Consider the following 19,136-nt stretch of genomic DNA (forward strand, 5'->3'; position numbering starts at 1 on the left):
ATATATGGGTATGCCATATATGGAGCTGACTGATTTGTTTGCGGCTGATGCCATGACGACACAGTGGGGGTGTCAGAGTGACGTCAGAGGTAGAGGATAACAGAAGTGCATAGCATGGGGTAAGACATGGGTTGTTATGCTACCTGGCTCAGTAAGTAATCATGGTTACAGACACAGCCTTCAGAGGGCTGGACTCTGCACTTAGAAGCTGGAGTGGAGCAGGAAACAGGACAGCCTGGAGCGGACAAACTGTACTGACTGTTGGCTGGACAGTTCATCCCTGAAACACAGAATACATTCATCACTAAATAACAGACATTAACAACTCTTTGACTGCGGACGACGCGATAACGCGTCAAGTGCTACTTTGTCCAGTTGGCCGTCGACGCGTTCGACGCGCTTGACGCGCGTTCATTGTTTAATCTCTGATTGCGCTATGCTGCTTAATATTCAATGTTATTCTCGAGTTCCACTTACTTCACGGACATCTGCATCCGGTTCCATGACCTGGATTCCGTTTCCGGTTTTAGATTTTTTTCCCCAGTCATTTTCGTCCAAAATAGGTAAATAAACGGGTTTTCACACGGTATAACGGACAAACGGACAGGTTCTCTTCTATAATCTATGGTCTGGGTGACGATCAGTCATCGCCGTCGTGTATCACATCGTAATTTTCGCCGATCAAAACAATCTGGGACGACGTCACATCCGTTTTCATGTTTTTCCTTGTCTAATCTATCAAGAAGGGTGAGAGAGACCCAACGACATGATCAAGCTGTCATGTGCTGCTCTCTAGTGGCGGATTTGTGCTGGGTCTTTAAATTATGTGTCCTTAAATTATTTTCATGAGAAAAATTCGAAAAACACGAAAATTGCTGGCACTGGGGGAGTACTTTATGAAAATACTCTGGCAGTCAAAGAGTTCTTAATATACAATACACCACTGTAACACAGCCAGTTATAAACACACAGGTGATGAGCTTGAAGGCCCCTTTCTTTCCCGTTAAAGTGTCCTCGAGCAAGCATTCAAACAGATTCACTGCTCTGATTGCAAAGCACTTTTAGCTGCTTTCGTGTATTAAAAGGTGCTATGCGATTAAACATTATTTGTATCTTTATTATTATTATCATTATCATAACTTACAGCAGAAGTCCTTGCTCCTCCACTTTTCTACCTTCCCACCCACTTCCTGACACTCTTGCACATAGTCGGCGATGATGTCACAGGCGGAAGCCTCCTTCCCATTGGTCAGCATCATGTCGTAGATACAGTCACTGCGGAATTGCTCGGAGTCGACGCGGCTCACACAGTCTCGCAGGGGGCCGTCCTTTGACACAATGACATCACAGGCCGCCGTGTAAGCGGGTGGTTTGACACCAGGGGGGAGTTCAGGAGCGCAGTCTTTACCTACAAATCAATACCTACAAAACATTAAAATCAGTTTAACCACTTTACCTATATCAGCTATTTGAAAATAGCCGATCTACAAGCCCACAACGCGTCGTGATGTGACGCGTTGTGAGCTTGCAGATTGGCTATTTTCAAAGGAGATGAAACATTTTTTATATATTTCAAACATTTTAACTTGTATGGGGATCCCTGGCACAGCTGTTTTTCAGATGGGGGGGGGTAGTCATTTGGGGGTGCTTGTCACACTCCGAAAAAGGCAGATCTACAAGCTCATAACAAGTCGTGCTGGGAGCCTGCAACGTGTTGTGAGCTTGTAGATGTGTTCTTTTTGGGGCGGGACACCACACACGACTAAGTATATCAAGTCCTTAACAGTCCCCACACAACCTACAAAGGATATGATATTTAGCCTCTTTTAAGTCTTGAGAGAAGTAATGTCAGAATTTGATTTCATGTATTTATCAGCTGGTATTAGCTTATCTGGCTATGCTGACTAACTTTTATATATTAATATTTCATTACCATAAGTTCTTTGAGGAAAAAACACTGTTCATGTTTGTAGAAAACATTTATTTTTTGTAATTTTTACAAATGACAAATAAACTCACTCAACTTAGAAGGAAACTAATGTCCACACACACTGACAAACAAACTGAAGTGTAGTGCAGGAGATAACATAACAGTATTGACACCCTGTCCAAAACCTCTGATACCACAAACACCAATAACATTTATCATTGCAGTCAGTCAGAAACCGTGTATCTCCAAATTTCAACTTTCAACTTGTGAACGTGTCATTTTCTATACATATTGAACTAATGCAAAGTATTAACAAGGGCTTTGACTAAATGACTACATTGGATCCACTGGAACACATATTCATATTTCCTGAAAATAAAGTCGATTTCCAGTCGACAGCGACGATATGAGCAGCCTCCTATCACACCTCCACTGAACCTGAACAGAGAGACAATGAAAAACTATGAAAATAAAACGATAATCTTAAATAACCTGAGCTTTCAATGGGCTAATTGCCCCAGATATCAAAATTGAGGATGGCTGCCATGAATGTTTTAATCAACCTTTTAATTTACCTTCTTCAAACTAGCACCACTGGATTTCTTAGCCCTGACAAAGTATGCCATTATTTTCTATCATTAGTAGTACATCAAAGTACTCACCCAAATCCGTACATTTAAGTAATAACACAAAGTATTCACTTATGTGTAGGACATTCGTGTGCTCAGTATTTGTAGTATATACAAGTACAAACAAATTATTCACCTCTTGCAGGTTTTGTAAAACATTAAAGTACTTCACACAATGTATTCAACTTTTGTAGTACATATAGTACATTCAGGTGCTCACATTAAGTATTTAACCCCCCATAACTTAACAGAAATATCATGGAGTTTTCATTGCTGTCAGGCAGAAACCTTGTAATCTCCATCTTTTATATTTTTTCATGAATGTATGCCCTACTTGGTCACATGAGCACAAGTAGCATCGCGATATGAGATTGAAGATCAGCTACTTTCGATACATTTGAAAACAATTGAAAGTGGTTAATTGTGTCTGTGGGTTTTATAAATGACGATTTAAAACTATTAACAAGAACTTGTGACTAAATAGTAACTGGAGAATTGGATACATTCTTTTAAACAATTTCCTGGAAAGTTTTGGACATACAAGGTTTCTGCCTGACTGTTTCGTGATGTGTTGTCATCACATCTAACTGTGGTCTTCCAGAGAGACACAGACCTTCCCAGTTAACACCTTCAGAGGGTTATCTTCAGCAGAATGACAATTAATAAATGGAAAGACTCTCCCAGTGAAGGTGTGTGTGAAGGTGTGTAGGTGTGTGTTAGAATCAGGATCAGAGAAGGACAGCTCTCCTCTCTCCCAGTCCAGATGGATTTGGATCCTCCTGGGTTTCTGGTCCACAGAGAGCTCCGCCTCTGACCCTGATGAGGAGATTGCTGTGCATTTACCAAGATCCATCTCTGACTCTGACCATGGGGAGGAGACTGCTGTGTATTTAACATCATCATGCTCTAGTCTCCAGTGTCTCCCCTTTCTGTGCCACTCCTTCCTCAAAGGCTCTTCTAACACACCCAGTTCCCAGTATATATTGTCTCCAACCTCGATAACCCAGCTGTGAGACCCTGAGCTAAATCCCTCATAAGCCTTGACAATGTCCCATTGAAACCTCTCTGGGATGTCAGGGATCAGTCCACATTGTGTATAACCATCGTAGTACACACTGGTCAGATCGTCAGACAGGATAAGATCATAATCGGCAGTGTTGGGATCCAGGATGATAGGTGTGTAGGAGACAATGTCCTTCATCTTGTGCCAAACTCTGAAGGTCAGGTTGCCCAGGTGTTTGGCCACGTCTATGAGTGTTCCTTCGGGGAGCGGCGGTGGATCCGGCAGCCTGCGCTGGACTCTTTCCACTGTGGCCTTGTAGTATAGGGATGCAACAGTTAGTCAAACTAATCGATAGAAAATAATCAATTGATGATCTATCCCTATTTTGTCCATGTCATTATAGGTAAATACTGTCACAAAAGGACAAAAAATAAATACTGAAAGTACCCTATCTATGAGCTCACAACGCATCGCGATTGTGAGATCATAGATAAGCTATTGTGACAAAGTTAAATATCGCTTGTGTGGTTAATTCATTCATTGATATATAAAAAAATATATGTTTTCATTGCGCTTTGATTAATCGAATAAGTAATCGATAGAATAATTGCTAACATATTAATCGACAGTTGCAGCCCTACCTTGTAGTTCTGCATGAATGAGATGTCGTCTGCCTGGACATCTCTGATGGTGTTGGAAAGGGCCGTCATCTCTCTTTTCAGCCCCTCAATCATCTCCATCATCATCCGACTCTTCTGCCTCTCTTCTTCCCTCACCGCAGAGATCCTGGCCTCCTCTTCCTGATGCAAGAACTGCCGAAGCTTCTTGAACTGTTTCTTTATCTGCATCTGTGTGTGCTTGGCCTGCTCCTTAATGTGTTTTGCTGCACGATCATAGTTGTCTTGATCATTCTCCTCCCACTCCACCAGTTTCCACTTTAAGGGCTCCACTGACTTCAGGAGTTCCTCTCTGAGACCCTGTGCAGCTTCATCAATGGGTCTGAACTTGTGCCCAGCATGCTTTTCTGAATCCCGACACACCAGACACGCTAACTGTTCGTCCTCCAGACAGAAGAGCCTAAGTTTCTCTTCATGCAGAGTGCAGAGAGGAGATCTTTGACTTCTCTCCTCTAGGAAGGTCTCACACAGGTTCTTCAACGCTAAGTTGATAGGAGGTTTATCCTTTGGGGATCTAGTTTTGCAAACGGGACATTCCTTTGTTGGCTTAGCTGTCCACCATCGCTGCAGACAGGCTTTGCAGACACTGTGGCTACATGGCAGGAGAACAGGATGTTGAAAGATTTCACGGCACACAGGACAGGTGAGCTCCTGTTCCTGTCGAGTCGAACAGGACGACATCTTGTCTTGTCTTCCCTCTCCTCTGAACTGGGCTGTGAGTCACTGCCGTGATTCAACTTTACATCTTTAGGGGAAACAACAGTGATAGCATTATGAGTAGTTGAGTACCAGCATTTTTTTTGTTTTATGGTGAAAATAGCCAATCTACAAGCTCACTAAGAGAAAGAAATGTAGCCACTTCTTTTTTCTAAAGGAAAGGTTGCATGACTGCACCATAGTAACAGATAAATCACATGGAGGATGTAGAACCTTAGATCAACTCATTACTCAATGTTTATGACTAACCAGTGACTTGAAATGGACTTAAAAAATGTACATAATACAAATATATTGAAAGGGGGGGGAGGGGGGGTACATTTTTGGTCCCGAGGTGGGACTGTGGCCATTTCAGGGAGGCCACCCGGGGTCTCCGCTTGGGGGTACCACATGATGCACATGTCATCCAATCAGGAAAGAGTAGCCTACCCATTTATCAGCTTCAATGTTATACTGTTCCAAATTTGTATGCCTTTTCTTTTCATCACTTCCATCCAATCTCACTTGTTTATCCTGTAGCTATTCTCTCTCCTGATTGGATTAAATTGGAATCCTGCCATGAAAATGTATTTTGTTTACTAAAGAGCTGAAGAGATAGCATGGAGGGTGAACAAATACTAAATACTATCAGAGGGAGCTATTTAAGACTTATTTTAACAAAAGAAAATCACACCATCTTCAACATGGGCATTCTGAATTGACAGAAAAACAACCACTAGTTCATAACATTTGTTTTGTTTTAATGATAATAATCATATCACAGAGAAAAGCAACGATTTTATTGAAAGCTCACTCACATGCCATGGACGAACCTAGTCGTTTGCTGCGGGTCAGTGCGTTGTGTCTGTGAACGTGTTTCCAATTAACGCGCCAAACATAAACAGCTGTGGAGGCGGTGTCTCCCTCTTTTTCTTCCTACATGACCTGGGTGTTTTTTTTACCTTGGTTCCGGTTGGCTACTTTTAGTTCATACTTCAGTGACTTCACCCAACAAAATGTTTATAAGAAGATATATATATACTGTAGCGAGTATATATATATATATATATATATATATACATATATATATATATATATATATATATATATATATATATATATATATATATATATATATATATATATATATATATATATATATATATATATATATATATAAAATATATATGTATGTAATATATATATGTAATAATTACATTACAATTACTAAAAGGCTGCCAGTTCACACTTGACCGCTGTTGGTAGGACCTGGTACAAGAGCTGCATAGCTGGTGATATGCAGTGCATATCACCAGAAACCACCATGCCACCCATATTATTTTTTGGGGGGGGCAGTCTAACACCCACATACTCCATACAAAACACCCCACACACATCCTAACCCCCCATTTTCCATACCAAGTAGGCTAGTTCCTACCTGAAAGACCCCCCCCCCCCCACCACCACCACCACCAACACCCTACTACATGCCAGGCGATTCATGTTCTGTGGAAGGGATTTAGACATTGGATTGCTTCTACGCAATAAAAGTATAAGTGTAGCCTATACATATTTTTTCTTTAAATCAACATCAAAGTAAGATGTCCTCCACATGCCAAGTATGTTTAGACAGGTGTCTTAATTTATTATATTTTGTATGACTTGATTTCTTAGCACTTTATTTACTTGACCATTTACACTGAGGTCATGCGTTTACTCCAATCTTGCATTTTAGAAGTCGGTGGTAAGATGCTAAATGTCTAAATAGTCATTTGTAATGTCTTTTTATATCAGTTATCAAAATGTTTATTTTACAGTGCTATTCTAATTGGAACATCCTCATCCAGTATACTTTTTCTAATTTATGCTAAGACCTAAAGACTTTAGAAAAATTGAGAAATTTGGTTACCTAACCTCTCAGAAGCCAACAAAACAAAAACAAAACAATTCTGCCCCTTCACCTATTTTAATGTTCAAATATAATTCTGATAATTGAACTGAAAGTGTGCACGCCTGCATGGCCATTATGTGTTGAACTTCGTACATGTCATTCAATAAACCAATTGTACAAATTCAAGCATGCACATTACCATAATCTTGCAGTATGTTGTAAAAGTTTGTAACGTTTGGACATGTGTGAATGCATGGACAATTTAATACACACACACTAGCTACACTTGCTATATGATATAGAAAAAATATCCTACTGTATACTGTAGCGAGTAGTAGATGGAGCAATGCATGTCTGAGACAAAGTAAAGTATTTCACACAAAAGAAAAATGCATTTAGAGCCCCATCTCAATCACAGAGACAAAATTCAGTTACAGTATGTTGCAGAAGGATGTTTAATGTATTTCTTGATAACAAACATCAATAATCGATTCCATGTGTAGTGATTCATCATTGTTTACTTAATTTATATAAAATTCGGAATTGCATTAATTGTAATGTAATCCTACAAATTAGCCTATCATAATGACTGTGCACAGTATATACTGTGATATACACGTACCTATATACTGTATACAAAATATATGCAGTATACATTATGTATGGACCCTATATCCACTCAAGGATTAAATAAACTTTGACAAAAAACACTTTTAAGTTTGAAAGTTGAATGTAATTTAAGCTCAAGCACACCTGATCAAAGAAATGCAGTAAAATATATACACATATCATTTAGAAAGATTATTGTGTCCTTAATATCTGGAAAAATTATGATTTACCCATAATCAGTCTAACCCTTACATAATTTTTCAAGAGGTAAAAAAAAAGGAACCGTAAGTGTACAACTATCATACTGTACTTATAACTAAAAAAAAAAATCCACAAAGACTCCAGAAGATCTACATTCTATGTATCTTGTCAGTTTATCAGCTTATCTCTACTATAGTAAAGATACTGTCCTTGCTTGCTACTTCATTGCTTAAACACATTTTCCACAACATTCTTTATAGCGCCGAAGACTGAAAACCCTTGATTATCCTTGTCTTTTTTGGAATAACAGCACCTCTTGCCCTTCCTTATGCCACACTTCTTATTCCCTGTACAGGGTTTGTCCCTGCAGGACATCGTACCCCCACTGCAAACACAGAAGCGCTGGCAGTCGGCATCGGCGTAGAACTTCCCACCGGATGGAACATAGTGCCCCTCGAACTGACAGCCGCACTGCGACAGCCGCACACAGCCATCCTGAAAGAGCAAAGTGCAGATTGTTTTATTTTACATTTACTATAGTTTTTGTAATTTATTAACCACTAAATATAATATAACACCTATATACTTTGACGTATGTTGAATAGTGAAAATAACCGATAGATCTGCTATTTTATTTTGTATTTATTGGAATGTTTATTGGAATGTTAATGGAATGTAAAACATAAAATGTTTCCACTACTAGCATCTAGTGTTCAGGTCGCTGAACAGCAGTGGAGATCACTGATGTCATCAGTATATATGCCCATATATGGGCATGCCATATATATCTGGCGCTGACTGATTTGTTTGCAGCTGATGCCATGACGACACATTGGGGGTGTCAGAGTGACTCTCAGAGGTCTGCCCCCGCCCGCCCCCCGGCAGGCCCGCCCTCCCATTAGTCAAGTTTAATATAGGATAGGATAATGACCGTCCCAAAATAGGAACACCAGGTTGAAAGTGGTTAAGATAACAGAAGTGCATAGCATGGGTTGTTATGTTACCTGGCTCAGTAAGTAATCATGGTTACAGACACAGCCTTCAGAGGGCTTGACTCTGCACTTAGAAGCTGGAGTGGAGCAGGAAACAGGACAGCCTGGAGCGGACAAACTGTACTGACTGTTGGCTGGACAGTTCATCCCTGAAACACAGAATACATTCATCACTAAATAACAGACATTAATATACACTACACCACTGTAACACAGCCAGTTATAAACACACAGGGTGATGAGCTTGAAGGCCCCTTTCTTTCCCGTTAAAGCGTCCTCGAGCAAGCATTCAAACAGATTCACTGCTCTGATTGCAAAGCACTTTTAGCTGCTTTTATGTATTAAAAGGTGCTATGCGATTAAACATTATTTGTATCTTTATTATTATTATTATTATCATAACTTACAGCAGAAGTCCTTGCTCCTCCACTTTTCTACCTTCCCACCCACTTCCTGACACTCTTGCACATAGTCGGCGATGATGTCACAGGCGGAAGCCTCCTTCCCATTGGTCAGCATCATGTCGTAGATACAGTCACTGCGGAATTGCTCGGAGTCGACGCGGCTCACACAGTCTCGCAGGGGGCCGTCCTTTGACACAATGACATCACAGGCCGCCGTGTAAGCGGGTGGTTTGATACCAGGGGGGAGTTCAGGAGCGCAGTCTTTACCTACAAATCACAACATATACAAGTACACTTATATTTTTATCTTCTAAAGTACCACAAAACTTTTTTTTTTAATCTAAAATTGTTCCATGGCGGCACTTGGACAGTATGTAAGTGTGGTTTAGAGCAGTGGTTCTCAAACAGGGGTCCTTGAGGGGACTCCAGGGGATCCCCAGCAAAATGACTTAATAAAACATTAAAATCAGTTTAACCACTTTGAACCTACATACATCAGCTATTTGAAAATAGCCGATCTACAGAGCTTGCAGATTGGCTATTTTCAAAAGATCTGAAACATTTTTTATATATTTCAAACATTTTAACAACTTGTATGGGGATCCCTGGCACAGCTGTTTTTCAGATGGGGGGGGGTAGTCATTTGGGGGTGCTTTACCTGGAAAAGTTTGAGAACCACCGGTGTAGAGCATACTTGTTTTTGTATTGTGGAATGCAGCCTTAATGTAAAACATTTTAACATGAAATGAAGTGCATTTCAACAAAACATTTCGACATACACTCATGAGAGCAGCTCGGCACGTTGGCCAGCCATTGGCTCACTCCAAACTCCTTGGCACTGGAGGCTGCCTTCCCATTGGGCAGCGTGAGGTCATCTTTAGGATCACCATTGAGGTTGCCACAGAGACCGCAGAGTGTGTTCTGATAGGTTGTTGCCACCTGCACCCTCACCAGACTCCGCCAATCATAAGAGACCTGTAACAGTAATAGAATGATGAACAAAGTCAAGAAACAATAATGTTTCATTTTAAGTACACTGTTGATGTTGAGATAAAATCATCCCATATATCACCACTGTCGGGTAGAAACCAAAAGTAGCTCACAGTGTATCGCATTTGGACACATTTTCCGCTAGTTGTGAAACATTTCGAAAGTGAAAGTGGGTTAAGTCAGTGGATTTTATGAATAATTAACCAATGAAAAGTAATAATGAAATAACTACATTGGATCCATAGGAACAAAGTTTTGTACATACAATGTAATGCTTCCGCCCAACAGTGACAATATGCATTATGTATTATATACTGTATAAACATATGTATTCTATATGCATGCATGTATAAGGCTAGCTGTGTGTCTCTGTGTCAGAATGTAACCTTCAGGAAGTGGGTCTCAATAACAGCCAAACGGTTTCCTCGATGAACCCGGACCAGCGACTGATTGCAGGAGTACGGGAGATAGGCGGCCACTCCATCCACCTGCACAGCACATGTACACACACACACACACACACACACACACACACACACACACACACACACACACACACACACGTACAAGCACAAACACACGTAGACATGAGCACACATAGCTTTAACTTTACAGTATATCCTGCATGCATTTTCGTGTGTGTGTGTGTGTGTGTGTGTGTGTGTGTGTGTGTGTGTGTGTGTGTGTGTGTGTGTGTGTGTGTGTGTGTGTGTGTGTGTGTGTGTGTGTGTGTGTGTGAGTGTGTGAGAGAGAGATCCTCACCAGTACTTGTCCTGGATAGTCCAGGGCCAGTGTAAATGAGTGCCCATAGACGTTAACAGTCACCACTTTAGCATAGGACACTCCGGTGTTGCCACGATTATTGTTCTCCAAGCTCACCTACAAGAGGAGAGGAGAGGAGGAGAGGAGAGGAGAATGATGTAATAAGAAAATAGAGTAATAAATGGGATAGATAACTGCATGAGATGGATGCATTAAGAAATATTTGGCTTGAATATTGTTGGCTGAACAAGGCAAACTTCATTTCAAGATACATCTCTAAGTCCACCTGTGCCTCCCAACTAAATGTGTTATACCCTACCTATACCATTTTACCTCAAAGTGCTCCAATCCTTCTGTCTCTCTGCACACGTTAGCTAGACGGTACACACAGTTGCCCTGGAAATCAAACTTGCGACCATCAAAGCTTTTGAAGTGCGGGTCTCCCTGGGCGTGGCAGGTGTGGAAGGTGACCGGGTAGCAGTCCTGGACCCCGTCCACCACAGAACAAAGTTCTCCAGCCTTACATCCCCGCTGCTCACACACCACCTTCTGCGTTGCTGGGTTGCACACGCACTTTGACCTGCACTGTTTGTCCGCCCAGAACACCTCGCCAGGTACGTAATATCGATCTTCATGGTTGCAACCGCAGCCCTTCTCCCTGATTACACACCTGGGGATGATCAATGCCAGGAGTCAGAGAATGTGCCTGCCTCTATTGGATCCTGTGGTTCCTCTGCATGCTGATGGGCCATACCAATGCATTTTAAAGTTCTCTTGAGTAGGAAGCTCAAGAGAGCTTTGATAAGTGTTTCACACTACCAGGAACTATAGTACTGCTGCTTTTCTACCCTACCAAGAACTCTAGTACTGCTGCTTTTCTATCCTACCAAGAACTCTAGTACTGCTGCTTTTCTATCCTACCAAGAACTCTAGTACTGCTGGTTTTCTATCCTACCAGGACCCCTAGTACTGCTGCTTTTCTATCCTATCAGGAACTCTAGTCCTGCTTGTTTTATTTCCTACCAGGATTTCTAGTACTGCTGGTTTTCTATCCTACCAGGAACTCTAGTACTGCTGGTTTTCTATCCTACCAGGAACTCTAGTGCTGCTTGTTTTCTATCCTACCAGGAAATCTAGTACTGCTTGTTTTCTATCCTACCAGGAACTCTAGTACTGCTGGTTTTCTATCCTACCAGGAACTTTAGTGCTGCTTGTTTTCTATCCTACCAGGAACTCTAGTGCTGCTTGTTTTCTATCCTACCAGGAACTCTAGTGCTGCTTGTTTTCTATCCTACCAGGAACTCTAGTACTGCTGGTTTCCTATCCTACCAGGAACTATAGTGCTGCTTGTTTTCTATCCTACCAGGAACTCTAGTGCTGCTTGTTTTCTATCCTACCAGGAACTCTAGTACTGCTGGTTTTCTATCCTACCAGGAACTCTAGTACTGCTGGTTTCCTATCCTACCAGGAACTTTAGTACTGCTTGTTTTCTATCCTACCAGGAACTCTAGCACTGCTGGTTTCCTATCCTACCAGGACTCACAGACGTGAAGTAAGTAACCTGACCAACTCACAAAACCATCTGTCGATGTTTAGCTATTGCTTCAACTGACTACATTGGTAAGCAATAATAACATAAATAATGATTGCACATCCACAACAAAGAGGCAAAGTCCTCCTTTATAAATATCCAGAACTTTGACATACATTTTTACATAAACAATAACAATTTGTATAGCTGTTGTTGGAAAGGTAGCGATGAAAATTATCAAAAAGCTCTACTGACTTCTCTCCACTGAGGACATATCCCTTGTCACAGAAGCAGCCCTCCACACAGGTCTTAGGGCAGGACTCAGACTTTGGACTGCAGGTTTCTGGACATGATGTTCCACAAGTTTTGTAATGGCTATGAGCTGGACAGGCCAGGGCTGGAGGAGAATAGAGGAGAGGAGAGGAGAGGACAGGACAGGACAGGACAGGCATAAATATGTATGTAGATATGTAGTATGTATGTATGTATGCATGTATGTACTCTACTACTGTATATAATTTACGTACGACAGTTGGCAATTTCTCTCCATGGTGACACATTGACTCCACCCTCCTGGCACTCTGCAACGTAACTGGTCAGAGCCTCGCACAGCACTTCCTGTCTCCCATCGTTGACACACACGTCATACAAACAGTCCTGTGCAAACTGCTTCACCGGCACTTTACCATGGCAGCCAGAGAATGGACCCGTCTTATTGGACAGAATACCACAGTACTGTGGACCAGCAAGTCTACAGTACAAAACAGAAAAAGATACAAGAACCTCTGTAAGGACTTTTTTTTTGGGTACAGTTGTACTGATACCTGTTGGTTCTCTGCATCTGACCCATCCTAACTATGCCACCTAGGGGCACTTGGGGAGCACTTAGGGGTTCAGTGTCTTGCTCAAGGACACTTTGACACAAACAAATCCATGAGGAGCCGGGAATAGAACCAGGGATTAAACCAGGCACCTTCCGGGTTCCCAGACAGCCGCTCTAGTTCCTGAGCCACTGCTGCCCCAATAATGAATTTCTTAATAAATAAAACATATAATGCTGTATTCATAATAATACCTGAATTAATTTCTTCAACCATAATCTATAACTGTGCCTTTCAGCACAGTACCTACCTACCTGATCCAGTGAAGATTCTCAGTGGCCGTCTATTTAGGATAAATCTAGGGTCATGGGGGTTTAACAATGATTGATTACTTTATTCATTTAAACAGTACCGTAGACGGTCTTGAGTGGTGCACTGATGGCACTCCCCTTCACATTGATGGTAACAGAAAACATCATCATCAGCGATGCTCCATGACTTCGCCCATTCGATCACGGTGGTCGACACGTTCCCCATGGGCGTGGTGAGCTCATCCTCTTTGTTACCGTTATAGTTGCCACAGAGACCGCCCAGGTTGCCATAGAAACTGCTGGAGATGACCACCATGATGAGCGTGGACCAATCAAAAGTCACCTCTACTCCGATGTCGGCTTGGAGTATTCCCCTTATTCCAGACTCTGTTATAGAGATACTTCCTCCATCTAATATGATTGGCAGGTGCGTCCTGATGCCATCCACCTAAACAGACAGACAGACAGACAGACATGGGACACGTTATTATTGAATGATATGTGTAATGGTCATAATGTAAGGTTTTTCACCATACAGTACTGCCATACTCTGGACAATCTTTCAAATCATTCACAAGCATAGAACTATTACTGGTTTTCATTCCAGATAACATAATGTGACATAACAAGTTGCCTTGCAGTGAAATAAACACTGTTTGAAGGACATTCATTTTAATTGAATTAATTTGGCAGGCAACTGAGAGGGGACCACCTTTTAAAAACACTGCACCATACATTAAAACAATTCATAGACATTCTGTTACAAGAGATTAGAGTGTGTTGGATGAGTGGGGGGTTGAAAATGCATAAATATAGATCATCCGCATAGGGCGAATAGCCCCACTGTCTGCCAGTATCACAAGTGTGCAAAGGAACCGTAAGCTCCTGCATAGCATGTGCAACAGGGAACATACCGAGGGACATCCTTGTCTAGTGCTCATTTGTTGTGTCTCAATTTTGTCTTGTTGCAACAAAATTGCCAACTGGAACAAAGAGAGGGAGTTAACTCTCCAAGTTGCTGTAAATGAACACTGAGGATTTTATGGTGTAGATTGGGGTCCCATATCAAATGGCGGTCTGTGGCTTAATGCATATCAAACAGGGTCTCCTTGGTGGAGAATCACACATTATAAACCAAGTCCCACCTCCACAGTGCCCCTCTGTCCTCTGGGGATGTTGATACGGTGGCCCAGAAGGTCCACGCTAGCTGAACGTGTGAAAGAGCCCACATCGTTTCCACGCAGCTCATTCTTAACTGTCACCGTTACCTGGGGAAGACTGGGGTCGCGACCTGGTGGGGACATCATAAAATGTGTTGTTGTTGATACATGCTTTTTACCTGGAAAGATTTACCAAGCAGTACAACTACATTTTCTGTTTATGATGATGATTGTGATTATGACCACGTTAAATATTAGTATCATTGTTAGCACTCTCAGTGGTACAGTATAAAGTACTATGTATGTACTAAGTGCTGTACAGCAGTGGTTCTCACCTTTCCTGGATCAGGATCCACTTGAAAATGGCTGCCGTGTTAAAGGGGAATACCACTCATTTTCAACATTGAACTATGTCGTATGTAGGTTTAAGGTTTCCCAAGGACTATAGCCGTTTCACTCATGATACAATTTCTCTTTCATAACAGATACATGTGGCAGATAATCCCCTACAACAAAACACCAAGAGAGTAAAACCAAGAGATTTAAAGTTTCAAATATAAGTAGTAGTAGTAGTTGTGAATTAGCAAACTGGATGTTTCCTTTATCCTCATCTTGCGCTAATGCACGCATCTGTTTCGCCAGGTTTTATTTTTGTTGTTTCTCATAAGCGTGCATCCGTTGTCCGTCAACAACACAGCCGTCTGTGCCTTGACTTCTGTGCCCTGACTGCGCTCCCCACCCGGCCCCCCGCCCCCTTGCCTGCAAGTCACTGGGAAAACGCTGTTCGCATTAATGACATAGTTCAATGTTGAAAATGAGTGGTATTCCCCTTTAAGTGGTCAGATGGGTGGGATGCATGCATCTTCAGAGCATGTTTATTTTAACGATCAATCAATCGATTGTGTTCCGGCTTGGATCAATGGACAAATACCATGAAATGATTTTCAACCAATTATTTGGGGGCCCACTTACAATATCCTTACGGCCCACCAGTGAGCCCCGACCCACAGGTTGGGAATTGCTATGGCACAGTATTCTTCTTAGTACTGCTTTGATGCATAGTTTATTAGTTTAGATTATTATTATTATCAACTTGTTATGTTCTGTAGTTGTATAGTTTTATAACCTGTAGTGTTGACGAGGACGTAGGAGCAGGTTCCCTGGAAAGAGTATCTCCACCCGTCAAATGTGGAGTAGTGTGGGTCACCAAAGCCCCAGCACACAGCCTTAGACTGGGCTACACACACTGCCTCACCGTCCTGGACCTCACAACGCTCTTTCTCACGACACTCAAACTCTGCACAGGGGTCTGGAACACACACACACACACACACACACACACACACACACACAAAGACAAATGGTTTGATACATGTTATTTATACAGGCACTGACAGTTCACACCTGCACATAAGCCCTCACACTCACACACACACACACACACACACACACACACACACACACACACACACACACACACACACACACACACACACACACACACACACACACACACACACACACACACACGCGCACACACACACACACACAGTATAATTACCTGTGGTGTAGCATCCTAGCATCCCATCTTTCACACCACACTCCTCTCCCTTCTGGCAACTGTGTTCTTTGCAGCTGAAGCGACCAGACTGGCACTCGCAGCTCTCTGAACAGTCGTCTCGTAATACCGACACACCTGACTGAGAGAGAAACGGATTCATGAGGAGTGATGTCTCCTATCCATCCACATGTATTTACCAGTACACAGGCACAGAATTGTACCGGCAACCATAGACCATAGACAACCATCATCTACAAGGATAACTCCATTGCTACATTGGAAATACTGTCCTGAGGATCAACATTCAACTGATTTAGTCATTTTTTTTTCCATATTTACACTTCCTTTGAAACATCATTGAATACAGATTTGTTGGCTCATACCATTGAATTCTCTCATCATCCTTTAATTCGGCAGAAAATAGATTTTGAACCAACTCATGCAATTCGTTAAATTCATCAAGTGACCTTTTCATTTCACTTCATCAACACTTTCACCTGTTTGTCCTCCCACATTACAGAATAAGTGTTTACTATCACCTTATACAGTGGTGGAAAAAGTACTGAAATTCTTTACTTAAGTAAAAGTACCAATACTGCAATATAAAAATACTCTGTTACAAGTAAAAGTCCAAAATTAAAAATGGACTTGAGTAAAAGTACAAAAGTATTGGCATCAAAATGTACTTAAAGTACCAAAAGTAAAAGTACTAAATATTTGAAAATAGCCGATCTACAAGCTCACAACGCGTCGTGGTGCGACGCGTTGTGAGCTTGTAGATCTGCTATTTTCAAATAGCCTATGTATAAAATAGGGCTAAAGTGGTTAATGTATGTTTCATTATATCATAGCTTATATCTGAAAAGTAACTAGTAACTAAAGTTTTCAAATAATTGTAGTGGAGTAAAAGTACAATATTTGCCTCTGAGATGTAGTGGAGTAGAAGTAAAAGTATTGGAAATTGGAAATACTCAAGTAAAGTACAAATACCTCAAAATTGTACTTAAGTACAGTACTTAAGTAAATGTACTTAGTTACTTTCCACCACTGACCTTATAGTACACTCCATCCACCATACAGCCACATTTCTCCGCAGGAACACAGCGTCCTCCATCGAACGCCAAGCCTTCGTCACACTGACAGCCCTCGTGGCACAGAGGACAGCGGCGAGGAGTCACCAGGTAGGAGCAGGAGGAGGTACAGGTGTCTGTACACAGCTCATAGTGACTCCCCGCTGGGCATGTCAGAGCTGCCAGGACAGAAGGGATTTATTAAACCTATTGAATTTCAAGAACTCCTGGTTTGGTATGCATTCGGCTACGGACCCCATATCTCTGAGCGTGTACAAATGGAACCAAATGGACCTTTACGGGTCCATTTGGTTGCATTTGTACACTCTCAGTGTTATAGACCGGTAAGGGTCCATTTAGTTCATCAATTATTTAGCTGGGGACCTCCTCGAACCCCCTGGCTGGGGGTCCCCGGACCCCACTACACACAACACCACCAAGCATGCTCCAGTCAATCAACCAATGAGAAGAGACTTACGACAGAATTTGTTTGTCCTCCAGCTGGATACATTGGCACCGGCTGATTGACAGGAGGAGACATAAGCCTGGATGTGACGACACAGGATGTCCCGCCCTCCTCCACCTGTAGACATCTCCCTGGTGACATGAAACCAGGCCTTTCATATGTCATATAATGAAAATAAAAAGGTGCACGGGCAAAGGTTTTGTATTTCGAAATTGAATTAGTCATGGTCGTGTATTCGCCATTACATTAATGAAATCAATCAAAGCACCTGCTATTACACCTTTAAATAGCAGGTGCGCCTGCTCCATTCCTGGTGCTATTTAAATAACGGATTCAGCAATCGGAGGAGACGCAATACATTTTGTGCTGAGCATCAATAATGTGATATAATGATGTCAGGAGACGTGGGGCAAACTAAAGCTCTCTGCTCACCAAAGCATCACGTGGAAAGGAGAGTGGCCGTGCTACTGCAGTCAGAATCACGGCTTCCTGCTGTAGTCTAATGTCTTCTCATGTCTCCTCGACGTAATAATAACATGCTCACGGTTCTTTTTGAAACAGCATTTTAAAGCATGACAGAGACGCTGTGCATTCCCTGCACCCTCGGAAATCCGAGTCCCTCGGCAATGTCATCTACCATGTTGAACATGAGTGTTGTGTTGATTTCGGATGGATTTTGATTGCAAGCAGTGTGCGTGTGCATTGTGAAGCCAATTACGAAGGTTTGCATCTTAATCCGAATGCGCTCTCTTAATAGCAAGAGATTAAATTAAGATATTTTAGATTATCAACCACGATCCAATTTCACTGTTGCGTTCATTTATAGATAGAGGTGGCTGTAGTTTGTGACATCATGGACATACTGTGAGTTTCCTGTGATTAGTCTTGAGTTTTGAAGGGACAGACAATACAGACATACAAACAAACAAGCCCTTTTCTAGAAGATTTGCCTGAGACCATGCCATAATCACATTAATTATTGGATTTATATATTATAATTTTTAAAATGTGTGGAAGCATATCATTTGAAAATTACATTATTAATTAAATATGTAATCCTGTATTAAATTTGGCTGATGTCTCTAATGTTAATTAAGTAACTAAGTAGGTCAGAGAGGCATATTGTCTGTTTTCAGCTATAGAGTCTATCCCTGTAGGTTCAAAATGTCCCAAAACCTGACATTGGTACTTGTGTTCGCAATATTAACGCGTCCCAAAATGTGACATTGTATGTCTTGGGTTTAGGGTTATGTCACAGACGTAATAACATGCCCATGTACTGTATGGAGAGCACTTGAAACTGGATTTTCAGGACGTTTTTGCGGCCTGAAAATCTAGGTGCGAAGGCCCGGTATTTGTCCATTGAACGTTTATTATACAATTTACATGAAATATCTATACTTCATATCAAAATAATTAATATTTTATTTAA

General features: G+C 41.6%; 1 protein-coding gene across 1 annotated transcript in view; it reads right to left on the minus strand.

The window, feature by feature from the left end:
- Positions 1-7,263: 7,263 nt before the first annotated feature.
- Positions 7,264-19,136, minus strand: part of LOC308084109 (IgGFc-binding protein-like) — a 29,922-nt gene continuing 18,049 nt past the window's right edge. The window contains exons 23-37 of the mRNA XM_080426614.1: positions 17,717-17,835; positions 17,221-17,417; positions 16,169-16,307; positions 15,734-15,916; positions 14,593-14,738; positions 13,549-13,895; positions 12,843-13,066; positions 12,571-12,712; positions 11,118-11,454; positions 10,785-10,901; positions 10,409-10,510; positions 9,812-10,007; positions 9,036-9,299; positions 8,641-8,777; positions 7,264-8,131 (exon numbers count right to left, since the gene is read on the minus strand). Of these exons, the coding sequence (XP_080282740.1) occupies positions 7,859-8,131; positions 8,641-8,777; positions 9,036-9,299; positions 9,812-10,007; positions 10,409-10,510; positions 10,785-10,901; positions 11,118-11,454; positions 12,571-12,712; positions 12,843-13,066; positions 13,549-13,895; positions 14,593-14,738; positions 15,734-15,916; positions 16,169-16,307; positions 17,221-17,417; positions 17,717-17,835 (2,923 nt within the window). The 3' untranslated portion in view covers positions 7,264-7,858. The remainder of the gene's footprint in view (positions 8,132-8,640; positions 8,778-9,035; positions 9,300-9,811; positions 10,008-10,408; positions 10,511-10,784; positions 10,902-11,117; positions 11,455-12,570; positions 12,713-12,842; positions 13,067-13,548; positions 13,896-14,592; positions 14,739-15,733; positions 15,917-16,168; positions 16,308-17,220; positions 17,418-17,716; positions 17,836-19,136) is intronic.

Source organism: Gymnoscopelus braueri (genome assembly GCF_963280865.1).
Source record: "Gymnoscopelus braueri genome assembly, chromosome: 4".
NCBI classification, from domain to species: domain Eukaryota; kingdom Metazoa; phylum Chordata; class Actinopteri; order Myctophiformes; family Myctophidae; genus Gymnoscopelus; species Gymnoscopelus braueri.